Below are 13,510 nucleotides of genomic sequence, written 5' to 3'. Positions count from 1 at the left end.
ATGTATTATTGGGTGGTGGAGTCAGATGGATTTCAGTTCTAATCATGGTTTAATGATTAATTCATTAAACCTCTTAGTTCCTCCTTGGCCTATGTAAGTTATTTAATCTCTCTGAGCCTGTTTCTTTATTTAAAATGTTAACAATACATATTTCAAAAGCTTGTTGTGAGAATTAAATGTGTGCCTAGCAACTAGTTCAGTAAATGATACTCAGTAAATGTCATAATATTTCCCCTTGGAAAGTTAACTTTTATTAGCTTTATTTCTTCATTTGTAAGAAGAAATAATAATGCATAAATCGTACAATTTCATTATAAATAAAATATGAGGTGCACCTGGCATAGTATCTAATACAATGTAGACACTCAGCAAATGCTAGCAATTGTTGTCTTTCATCCTTCAAGATTAATCTCAAATGCTTCTTTCTTGGGTGAAGCCTTTCCTCACCTTCCCAAGGAGAAATTTATATTTACCTTTGTTCTTGTTGTTTATTTGGTAAGTTGTGTCTGACTCTTTTGTGACCCCATGGACTATAGCCTGCCAGGCTCCTCTGACTGTGATTTCTCAGGCAAGAATACTGGAGTGGGTTACCATTTCCTTCTCTGGGGATCTTCCCAACCCAGGGATCAAACCCTCGTCTCCTGCTTGGCAGGTGGATTCTTTACCACTGAACCATCTGGGAAGCCCCGTTTACCTTTGTCATATCCTTCAGAACAGATAAGCATACTCCCCCGCTGGGCTGAGAATGCATTGAAAGCAAACATTAAAATTCATCTCATCTCAGGTGTTCAGCATAGTGCCTTAACCCTTGGTAATTGCTTCCCTAAGTTTGTTGATATACTCCTGAAAAGTATAAAATCAGTATTTGGGGAAGAAATATAACAGATCAGGGACTTCAGTGTTAGATAATCTTGGGATAAAACTTAGACTTCCATTTGCAAGTTGTATGTCATTGAGTCATTTTTTCAACCCTTTCTGGCCTCAGTTTCTTTTTCTGTAAAATGAGAAAGCACCAATAACCTGCTAGAATTTTCACAAGGAATATGAAGTATTATCTTTAAAATACTTTAAGAAAAACTTAGCCCAGTTCTTGGCATATAACCAGTGGTCAATGTACAGTATATGATAAATTTGCAAATTAAAGTGAAAACTATTTTGTAACTTCGGTGGTATTCTGTAATTCAGAAATTTACAAGGACAGCTCTTTCCTCACACCAAAACAATTGCTTATTCAATGCTTTACAGGCGTTTTTTGACCTTTTTTCTCTTAATTACTTAATGGTCCTTATTTATGAAGCTAAATATATTTTTAGAGATAATGAAGAAGAAATGGTTGTATTAAGGTTAAAAAACATTTCAGCATTATATGGTAAAATTTGACAAACTCATAAGAAAAATAGGTCTTTATCAAGATGATTTTCTAGCGGGACTATCTGCTTTTCTGAATCTCTCAGAATAAATAATAGGCTATTGTTAAGGCTATTGTAACCTATTTTACAATAGAGCACATGAAAATATTACATGAGGGACATGAATAAAGTGTTTTATATGATCCAGTATTTTTCTCCTCATGTTTTTAAGGATCTTACATATCAAAAATGTATATTCTATATTATCTAGCAAAATTCTAGGTCAATTATGTATTATCTATTTAAGAAGAAAACCTTAACTGCCCTTAGAATTTGTATTTCCATAGTATGGAAGATTTTTATCCAAATAAAAATCATGGTCCTGACTCTGGAATTGGAAGTGATAATGGAGAGAAACGATTGTCTACAACAGAAGTGAGTCTTTTCTATTACTGAACTATTTTATTTTAAAATTTTATTAGAAAAACAAACAAACAATTTACTGGAGCTTTGAAGTAGATAGGCACTTGCACACATTTCATTTATTTTGCTTAAAAATGTGATCAGCATTGCATTTTATGACCTCAAGTTAAAAAAAAAAAGACGTGCAGTTTTAAAAGCAAAACAGTAAACCTCATATTAATTTTTGGTTTTAAAACTGGAGATTTAAATCAGGTGTTCTGTACTTCATATATGTAATTAAAACAATCCTTATCATATATTTAAAATGCCTCATTTTTACTTTTTACTTATTGCATTCAGCCATCAGATGATGACACAATCAGCCTTCATTCTCAAGTCTCAGAATCAAATAGAGAGCAGACATCAAGAAATGACAGTCACTCAACAGGAAGTAAACCTGATTCTCAGAAAGGTAATTCATAAAGTGTCTGCTGTTTTTATGTCATGTATATATATCCCTTTTTAAAAATGAATATATTTTTTAAAGTGGGCTTTAAAAATAATAGTGTGTGCGTGCTTGCTAAGTTGCTTCAATCATGTCCGACTCTGTGCAACCTATGGACCATAGCCTGTAAAGCTCCTCTCTCTGTGGGATTCTCCAGACAAGAGTACTGGAGTGGGTTGCCATGCTCTCCTCCAGGGGACCTTCCTGACCCAGGGATCGAACCAACATCTCTTGCATCTCCTGCATTGGCAGGTGGGTTCTTTACCACTAGCACCACCTGGGAAGCCCCCAAATTATAGTATCTTTGATCAACTCTTTTATTGAGAAAAAGATACTTTTTTCTAAGCACTGCAGTGGCAGAGCACACTGTTTACTATTCATGTTTTCTAATAAGTATTAATCTATACTTAGACCAGGAGGTGTATGATTTTACTGACGCCAACACAAATGATGTAGTAGTTCCTGAACAAGGAGATGCACATATTGGATCATTTGTTGCTTTCCTTAAGGTAAAGAAAACTTTGAACAAATATCAATACCAAGTTCTCCTTAATCTCACAAAAGTGAACCATATAATTTAAAATGATAACTTTCTTTTGTATAAGGGAAAAGAGAAAGGTCCTGAAAAATCTCAGAAAAATGAAGAATTGGGAGATGCAAAAAGGTAAGCACACCTGAATTTGCAAATTGAAGTATTGCTTATTAATACTTGAAATATCATAGATATTTCTGAAGCTTGAATGAATAAATTCTTTGTTCATTTACCTGTTAAGTTCAGATAGTTAATTTGTGAATATTTCATCTGCCTGCTTTCCTCAATGAAGCTGAAAATTATAGTAAACATATAAGTTAAATGTAGTATATACACTGTTTTTCTCCATAAGTGTAATTATAATGTCCCCTATTACTATTATTGAAGAAAATGATACTTTCCCATACATTGCCTCATTTAAGCTATTTAGCTGTTCTTTAAAACAGATGGTATTGGTATAATTTGACCAATTGGGAAACTGAGACCTGGAGTTTCAAGTGTCTCAAACTGAGGTGTTCTGACTCTTGGTTTAATAAACTTTACATTACATGAGACTGGTTATGGTAATTTTAAGGGTATTTACTTCTTTATTTTATTAAAATAATTTACTTTGGATCTTCTCTGTATCCTTTATCTTATGAAATGATAGAAATTGACCTACCACATTTTTTCAGAAAAGAAAGAGTGTTTGTTGAATACCTACCATCTACCAGGATCTGTGCTACATGCTTTGCTATGTTTCTTACTTAATCTTCACTAAATCCTGCTGCTGCTGCTAAGTCGCGTCAGTCGTGTCCAACTCTGTGTGACCCCATAGACGGCAGCCCACCAGGCTCCTCCGTCCATGGGATTTTCCAGGCAAGAGTACTGATGTGGGTTGCCATTGCCTTCTCTGTCACTAAATCCTACAGGGTGGATATTGTCCACATTTTTACAGATAAGGAAGGTAAAGCTGGGAGACTATAAAGTTTCTTATCTAAAACCACTTAGCTAGTGTCCACTAGAACCTTGGGTTTGAGTCTAGCTTTCTGATCCCCAAGTTTTTCTCTTTTCTCTGTATTGTGCTTCCCTCAAATGACCTCATTGGAAACTTTTTAATAGTCATTAATTAATCATCTCTGGTGCTCCATAAGGAGATACAGTGCTTTGTTTTACTCTCTGTGTTTCATTTTTCTCTTACTTTCTCATGTTATTGCATGAGGACAGTTGTCTTACCTTGAGAGACTCCAGTAGCATGTAAGATATGGTAAAGATACAGAGTCTTAGGTTTGATACCATTGTTTATTTATTTACTTGCTTACTTGCCTACTTACCTTACCATGCAGCATGCATGATCTTAGTTTCCCCACCAAGGATTAAATCTGTGTCCTCTTCAGTGAAAATGCAGAGTTTTAACCACTGGACTGCCAGGGAAGTCACTGACACCATTTTTTAAATGAAATGCCTTTGGGATAAGATTGCTAGAGTTTAGAGAAAAATTTTAAAATTTCTTTGTTTTCTTTTGAATGATAAAAAAGATACATATATTTTAATGAATTTTTCTTGCAAATTTTCCAATCTTATCTGAATCTATTTTGCATTTCTACTACTTAAACATTTTACACAGAGATTTTAAAAATCAAAATAAATGAACTGATAAAAGCAGAGTGGTTTGATAAAATGAAAAATTTTCATAACATTTTCTATTTATTTCTAAAGATAGGCAAATAGAGCTCGGTGGTCCTTATTATACTCAAGATGGAGAATATGCATTGTTAAATTACTATGGCCATTTCACATTTCAGAAATTACAAAATGGTAATGCAGTTTACTTTGTTAGCCATTAATTATATTAATATAACCAGAATGCGACATTTCCTATTGAGTAGAGAGGATAGATATTAATATGTTTGTATATTCCTTCAATATTCTTTATTTCTTATTTTAACATTTTAAATACAAGAACATTTCATGTGCTATTAAAAACAAAAAATGGTTTCTACATCTGAAAGCTGGCATAAAATATCATCTGCCTTACTTTTTGGATAATCATGTTTATGTTACCTTTCAGACTTGGGAAAGAACAACTACTTACTGAGGAAGAGGATGATGGTTTGAAGGAAGTAACTGATTTGAGGAAAATAGCTGTTCAGTTATTGCAGCAAGAGCAGAAGAACAGGTATTTTTTTCAGTAATGAGATTTAAATGGGCAAATTTTATAATCATTAAATTTGATATTTAAAGATTGTCAAACAGTAAACAAGAAGACCGTCTACTAAAAGATAATAGGAAATACTTAGGAAAGAAATATAAAATTACATATATAATTAACAGAATACTTTATCCTCATATAGTCATTCTATTTATTGCTTCAGTATCTTTTTTATTCCTTTGTGCTAAATAATAATAATTGATATTCATCTTAGCTCACAATAGCATGATATGTTATAAGCATTCTTTCCAAGTACATGTCACAAGTATATAGTGTGCTTTTTATCTGATTTTGAGTTACTCGGGATATGTGTAAACTCCTTAAAATTGAATTATATAATCACTGATTAAATCAGTGTGACAGTTTGAGAATCACAGGTTCACTTTAGTCTGTGTCTTGGTCAATGAGCATTTCTCCCTCTGGCTAGGCTTTCGCCAAATGCATGTTATTGGCAATGAGCAGGACCTTGTGTTAATGAGTATAAAATCAGTGCAAGTCCATTTTTTATACAGAGAAGGTTCTGCGTGCTGCTGAGGGTTGGCTATTATTGCCATCTTCATGTATTGAGAGTGCTACATTTATATTAATAATTTCGAAATAATAAAATAGAACTGAGATTTTGTTTGTTTGTTTTGAGAAAATTAAAAGAATAATTTTGGTGCATTTAACTTGGATAACTGGTATGTTTTTTACATATTCAAAGCAATAAATGTTTATGGATCACAGGACCATGTTTTAGGATGTTTAAAAAAGTATGTTGGCATTTTCTTAAAGATGTTTTGAAAAATAATTACTATTAAAACTTATTCAATGACTGATGTGTGGTATTAGGGGCCACTATAATAGTTTTTAAAATAACCACTAAGTATCTCTTTTTGCACTGCTACTACATTTATAGAATTAAAAACCATACTAGAAAATATATTTATCCCTTCTATATCTAATGTATCCTCATTCCCAATTGACATTTTTCTTCTGTCATAACTCTCTATCACGCTTTTCTGTCATCCTTTTTGAAGCTTATCTTCTAATCTTTCCTGTGATTCATTTCTAATGGGCCTTTTTAAAAATTGACTACTTATGAGGTTGTATGTGTTTTCTCCCCTTCAGTATAATTAAAGTATTGATGGCCCCATTGGTTTAAGAGTTTTGATGAAGCAAGCCACCACCTGCTCTATGTAGTTTACAAAGTAGTTAAGTTTATACCTCCCCTACTTGGCAGGTGAAAAAATTGGATTTATCATTATGAACAGAGAATATTGATTTTATAAGAACCCACAACAATATGTATTTCCCTCATGTCAAGAATTGCATTTGAGTGTATAATTTTAGATTTTAATATAGCCATATATATCATTTCTATATTTTCATTTTTCTCCTATTGTTGTATTAGTTTTACATCTATCCCTCTGACTTAAATTACTCTTTCAACCTAAATACATCAAATGATGTTTCATAGGTCTTGCTTTTTGATCGTTTGTAATAAATACAAAGCAGTACCTAGCTCTGCCTTGTACATAGTAGGTATTTGTTAGTACTGTTACTGGTTAATTACTTGAAAATGAGATCAAATTTAAAGCTAGTAGGAACCATTAATTTAGTTAATATGTTCTCTCTACATAATTTTTGTTATTTTTGAAATTTATGCAAAATTAATTTCTTTCTCTGAACTGTTTTCCATTCTCCTTTTCAGATGTTAGTGCATATAAATATAAGAGCTTTTTGGATTAATAATCAGTGACATTAATATTATAATAACTATGTCTAATTTTTGAAGGCATTAAAATTGTATGATATCTGGACATAAAGTAAGGAGTACATTTTACTTTTAAAATATGTAATCTATAGACAGTTTAGATCCCTAGCCAATTCTGTTCATGGCTAAACTTAAACTGGGCTCAGAATTTTCTTATGCTGAATCTATTATTTTCTCCATTAAATCATATCATCCTTCCTTCTAAAATATCCTGCTAATGCTTATATCTCTTAGATTTAGATAATTAAAATTATTGTTTACTGTTACAACACATAAATTTTAGTGAGTCTAAAAGTCAAAAGTAATCTTCTAAAAGAATATATTCCTTAGAGGATTTGAGTTTTTATACCTTCTCTGGCTGTAGATTTCCCCTTTCACAAAGTATTGTTTTAGATTCTAGCTTTATTAAATGAATCTGAAATGCTATTTAAAATTGCAAATCAACCAGAAGTTTTGATATTTCTTTTTAAGTTTTAATATAATTGTTGCAATGTTTTTGTCTGTTTATTATTAGTCTTGATTTAAAATAATTTATCTGGGGTAAGATTATTCTTGTATAGCAAGAAGTACCACTTAGGATTTCTACTTTGACTGTATGCTTATTATATAGCTGTTCTTTAGCTAGCTATTCGTGGAAAGTAAATGCAGTGTTAACTCTCAGCTAAATCTAAAAGAAGCCAGCCATTGTTCTTCAAAATTAGAGGGAATTTAAAAACAGCTTATGTTGAGTTCAGTGATGATTTTCTTAGAGCATCTTTGCCACTTTAGTTCACACTGTTTTTTTAAAAGATATATGTAATTCTTTAATAAGGTTTATACTAGTACTTGGTAGATGAAACTATCCTAGGAAAATAACAAGAGAATATTGCACAGAATTAGTAATCAAAAAGGGTGGGAAAAGAGATCACCAAGTAAACCATCAAGTAGATAAATCCTAAGTGTTCAAAGTCTGAAACCTAGTTATTTATAATACTGCCCTTCTTTGTCTAATTGAGATGCATATATTAAACTACTTTATATTGACATTTTATTGTTAAAATTTTAAAGCTAATCTTTATCCTCTTTCTTAAAAGATCGGATTATTTTTACTTGTATTTGAGTGTATTGAAGTCCCCTTGAGTCAGTGACCTTGTCTATATTAAAATAGCTGTTCCACAAATCATAATTTTATTTTTATTATAATTTTGGAAGTTAAATAAAAACTATTATCTTAAAATAATATTGCTCTGTAAATTATTTAACCAATTCTTCAAATTTCCACCAACTCTACTTATGTATCTTAGTGTTAGAGAAGTGGCTACTGTTCTTTCTTATACTGATTTTCTTACTATGTGGCTTATTAAGTAAATGTTTAGCTGGCTTCTTAAAATTTGATTTTCATGCTAAGAAATGATTATATGAAGACTTTTGCAATGAATAGCTTCCGTTGATTGGTTCCCACAGCATGTTCATTCCTGTTAGCTTATTCTGTAGTATTTTCTAATATATATTTACTTTTAATAATTATTTGATTTGCTTTTATGTGTGTCCTGAGAGTTTTTACTTACTGTGGAAAGATGTACTTGAGTACTATGTAATACAGTTAAATTTTAAAAAGTAATTATGAAAAGTTTTATTGAAGTATAATTATTTAAGGATCATGTAAAGCAAAATCAGATTTTGAGCAGTTTAGTATTTTAGTTTTGAATTATAGAAATTATGTACATTACTTTTTCATGTGATTTTTTTTCTTTTTCTGATCATATGAACTCTTAATTTGAGGAGCATTATGTTAACTTCTAGCTTGTTATAACTAATTAGGTAGTTCTCTCAACCCTTAAAATCTATCCATTCTTTCTTTTCTGCTTGCTTTACTAATGACTTCCCTATCCTCTCCCAAAACATCTTACTTCTTCCATCTTTTGGTTTGGTTGATGTACGTGAAATATGAATACAGACGGAGGCCTTTATGTTATAGAGCATCATTCAGTGAAAAATTCTTCCAGAGGACCAGAGCAGCAGGACGTGCATCAAGGTATCTAGAGTTTGTGGACACCTTAAGTATTAAGTGGCCAGGTTAATGCAACTGAATTATATATATACTCTTTTACCTAAAATTTAGTATTGGTACCTGGATTAGGGAAGTGTTTTAATAATCTAGAATAGATATTTAGATAAAACAGACATTTATTTTGACTCTGAGTATCACACAGTAAAACATTAAATATCAATGTACAGAGTAAAATTTTTCAGAGAATTTTTAATATAAAATATATTATATCAGTAAGTAGAGCTCAATATTTTTCTTTCTCCTCTAATGTGACTCATGCACATTATTAGTCACAACACTAGTGTGTGTGGTGTGGGGAGAATTCCGAATTTACTGCAGTGGGGAGCATTGTAGTTTGATGCCCCCTTCCAAGGGAATAATTCTGACCCTCCCCCTCTCCCAGGAACTTTGCAGTGTTAAAAAGGATACATCTCCTTTTTAAATCAATTTTTTACTCTTTCAGTTTTATCGAGATATAATTAACATACAGCCTTGTATAAGGTGTTTGGTATAATGATTTGACTTCCATAAATCATGAAATCATTATCATAAGCAGTTTAGTGAACATCCATCATTTCATACACAGATAAAGAAACAGAAAAAATATTTTTCCATGTGAAGAGAATTCTTAGGATTCACTTCCTTTTTAAAAAATTAGTCTTTAATGATATATTTTTTCCTGATGTTCTTAGATATTTTATTATCTAAATTCCTCTGCATTTGGGGATTCAATACAATTTTAGTGCCTGTCCACACAAAGAAGAATAAAGATGTCAGTAATCTAGAAATTACTTGGTGCAAAGCTACACTGCTTTGTATGTGATGCTTGTCATTTGCCTCTCTCTGTAGCTTCCTCCTGTTGAGGCTCTACTAGATCTTAGCTAGTGAGAAAAACTGGGGTAGTGGAAATTGATTTCTTTATGAAACCATCTTTCTGTAATTATGAACTTATATTTATTTCATTATATATTTTAATAGTCAATATGTATCTTTAATTTGAAATTCTCTTCTTCTGTGTACTCTTTTGATAGTTGACATCTGGTTATATTATTTTGAATAAAAGGCAGATATTCTACTACCTATAAAACTAAACTTTAAAATGGAAAATTAACATTTATATCCATAGTAAATAGATAAATATTAATTCAAATATATTAGTTACTTATATTAAAGATAGATTATTATTCATTGCTTTTGACTTTGAGATCAATACTTAGAATTCTATAAAATTATGAACAAATGGTTCTCTCATGTAATGGTTTATCAGTCTTTATTTTTCTTTCTTTTTTTGGTTTTCTTCAAATATATTGTTTCATTCTGTTATTAAAAGTTTTATAGACTTGTGGATTTTTTTTAAAGAATTGAACCTTAGCGCTGACTTTGCATTTGGAATTAAAGTTTATTATTTGGCAAAATGATTGTTTATTACTTCTACATGGCCTTATCATTTGCTATGCTGGGAAAAATGAAGTCAGTTATGATGATACTTAAACAATCTGCATCTCTTTATCTTCTATCTCAGCTAAAAGTTTGATATGCACAGGAAAATAACATGGCTGGAAAATATCCAAGCCTCGATAAAGGGTTTATAAAAGAAAATGCATGGAAGAATTGGTGAGCTTCATTCCTTCATAATAGCCAGTGAACTTATGGGCATCTGATCTAAATAATATTTAAATATTGTTTTCTAGCAAAGATCTTCATGGACCAGATGCAGTTTATTATCGACATTTTTATATCATGTATATACACTATTCTCTTTAATATATTATGAAATTAATGTGCTGATTTGCTTCTAGGATTCTTAATCATTCAACTTATGTCATAAGAAACAAGCCAAAACAAACTATGGAATGCGAAAAGAGGTATAAAAATATCTTAGTTCTTATGGTCAATATTGTATAATGAGAGTTGATCCTTTGACAGTAATGTTCCTATATGTAGGTTTTAATAGAATAATTGATATCAATTTAATATAATGAGATAATTTAAAGAAGAAATGGCTTTTTAATTTTTTTAATGTATTATACAATATAAGTTAAATTGACTTTTGATGTAAACAAATGCAAGAATGCTGACTTAAACTTTTTGTGCTCATACCTGCATTTTGTTTTGATGACAGAATCATTTATCCACCTGTTGTTGTTGTTCAGTCGCTAAGTTATGTCCTACTCTTTGCAATGCTATGAACTGCACTACACCAGGCTTTCCTATCCTTCACTATCTTCCTGAGTTTGCTCAAACTTGTGTCTATTGTGTTGATGATGCTATCCAACCATCTCATTCTCTTGCTCTCAATATTTATCCATTTAGCAGACATTTATTGTATTAGTATTATGATCAGGAATAATGTGTTATCATTGATTGTATTTGTTCTCTATGTTATAGTTCACTTTTTAATTTCTTTTTCATTAGGTTTTATTCACTTCTTCTATATGAATACATAGTCTAAATCCAGGTATATGAATTCCAGAGAACTAGAGGACCTTGAAAGTTTCTATTTATTCTTTTTGGTGGTTTGAAAATTTGCACCAAACTCAACTTCTGAGTTATTCCTATGGGAATGTAAAAGTTGAAGGCTAGGGTGTGGGTACAGAATAACACACAGAGAGAATTAACATTTGTTAAATGGTTGTTGTATGTATACTATTCTTAGTGTTTTAGCTGTATGATCTCATTTAATCCTCATAATAACTTAAGAAGTTGTTGCTATTGTCATCCCCATTTTATAGGTGAGAAACTGAGGCTCAGAAATTTCCATAGCTTTTCAGGGTCACACAGTAAATGGTATAGTGAGAATTTAAACCCAGGAAGTCTGGCTTCAGAACCCCAACTTTTAATGTATGGAAACAAGAACAGCTTGCTTTCTCCAAATGCATACATTTCATTGATGTCTTTTCCAAACTACCTTACAATCCAAACTGGACTTACTTTTCCCAAATCTATTTCTTCTCCTGTATAGTGCACCTTGAGTGAATGTGCCACTGTTTATATAGTCAACTTTGGAATCATTGGAAATTGCTTTCTCTTACACATTCTTCCCAATCCAGTCAGTCACAGAAAACTTTAGCTTGTTAACATTATTTGTATCTTAACTTCTTAACATTATTTACATCTGTCTCAACCTCTCCATTCCTGTTGCAGTGATGTTGGCTCAGGCCCTGTCTTTTCTACGTTTCTACCTGGACTATTGCAACAGTTCGCAGCCATACCTCGTTTCTCAAGTTTGGCCTACCTTTAAATCTGTTTTCTGTGCCAATGGTGTAAGAGTGATGGTTCTTTTTTTTTTTTTTTTTAGAGTGATGGTTCTAAAGCACAGGCCTGACATGTGTTTCCAAGTTATTAATCTTCTTTTTCTAACTTTTAGAATAAAACTTAAAATGTTTGGCTTAACCCACAAGATTGAAGTGAGTTTCTGCCTAGCTTGTAAGCCTCAGCCTGTGTACTCTTGCACTGGCACGTTTTACAGCTAGGAACCATAGTACTCCTTCCTTTATTCCAACATGATTTCATATCTCTGTGTTCTGTGTCCTGGTGTTTCTGCTGGAATTGCCCCTTCTTCTTCCATTTTTCACTTCAGTTCAGTTCAGTTCAGTCGCTCAGTCATGTCCGACTCTGCGACCCCATGAATCGCAGTACGCCAGGCCTCCCTGTCCATCAACAACTCCCTGAGTTCACTCAGACTGACGTCCATTGAGTCGGTGATGCCATCTAGCCATCTCATCCTCTGTCGTCCCCGTCTTCTCCTGCCCTCAATCCCTCCCAGCATCAGAGTCTTTTCCAGTGAGTCAACTCTTCGCGTGAGGTGGCCAATTCCTCCCAGCATCAGAGTCTTTAACAGTGAGTCAACTCTTCGCCTGAGGTGGCCAAAGTACTGGAGTTTCAGCTTTAGCATCATTCCTTCCAAAGAAATCCCAGGGCTGATCTCCTTCAGAATGGACTGTTTGGATCTCCTTGCAGTCCAAGGGACTTTCAAGAGTCTTCTCCAACACCACAGTTCAAAAGCATCAATTCTTCAGTGCTCAGCCTTCTTCACAGTCCAACTCTCATATCCATACATGACCACAGGAAAAACCATAGCCTTGACTAGATGGACCTTTGTTGGCAAAGTAATGTCTCTGCTTTTGAATATGCTTTGGGTTGGTCATAACTTTCCTTCCAAGGAGTAAGCGTCTTTTAATTTCATGGCTGCAGTCATCATCTGCAGTGATTTTGGAGCCCCAAAAAATAAAGTCTGTTTTTTTCTTTAAAAAAAAAAAAAAAAAACTGTTTCCACTCTTTCCCCATCTATTTCCTATGAAGTGATAGGACCGGATGCCATGATCTTCGTTTTCTGAATGTTGAGCTTTAAGCCAATTTTTTCCCTCTCCTCTTTCACTTTTGTCAAGAGGCTTTTTAGTTCCTCTTCACTTTCTGCCATAAGGGTGGTGTCATCTGCATATCTGAGGTTACTGATATTTCTCCCGGCGATCTTGATTCCAGCTTGTGTTTCATCCAGTCCAACGTTTCTCATGATGTACTCTGCATAGAAGTTAAATAAGCAGGGTGACAATATACAGCCTTGACGTACTCCTTTTCCTATTTGGAACCAGTCTGTTGTTCCATGTCCAGTTCTAACTGTTGCTTCCTGACCTGCATATAGATTTCTCAAGAGGCCGGTCAGGTGGTCTGGTATTCCCATCTCTTTCAGAATTTTCCACAGTTTATTGTGATCCACACAGTCGAAGGCTTTGGCATAGTCAATAA

The 13,510-nt window shown here is 32.8% G+C and overlaps 1 protein-coding gene across 1 annotated transcript in view; it reads left to right on the top strand.

Annotated features, from left to right (window-relative positions):
- The window catches only part of LRCH2 (leucine rich repeats and calponin homology domain containing 2), a 105,676-nt gene that overhangs the window by 56,012 nt on the left and 36,154 nt on the right, over nucleotides 1-13,510 (top strand). Inside the window, exons 7-12 of the mRNA XM_005903779.3 lie at nucleotides 1,697-1,784; nucleotides 2,112-2,223; nucleotides 2,668-2,765; nucleotides 2,862-2,920; nucleotides 4,839-4,946; nucleotides 10,564-10,629. Coding sequence (XP_005903841.1) covers nucleotides 1,697-1,784; nucleotides 2,112-2,223; nucleotides 2,668-2,765; nucleotides 2,862-2,920; nucleotides 4,839-4,946; nucleotides 10,564-10,629 — 531 coding nt within the window. The remainder of the gene's footprint in view (nucleotides 1-1,696; nucleotides 1,785-2,111; nucleotides 2,224-2,667; nucleotides 2,766-2,861; nucleotides 2,921-4,838; nucleotides 4,947-10,563; nucleotides 10,630-13,510) is intronic.

This window comes from Bos mutus, chromosome X, assembly GCF_027580195.1.
Source record: "Bos mutus isolate GX-2022 chromosome X, NWIPB_WYAK_1.1, whole genome shotgun sequence".
Lineage (NCBI taxonomy): Eukaryota > Metazoa > Chordata > Mammalia > Artiodactyla > Bovidae > Bos > Bos mutus.
This window is presented reverse-complemented; position numbering and strand designations above follow the sequence as displayed.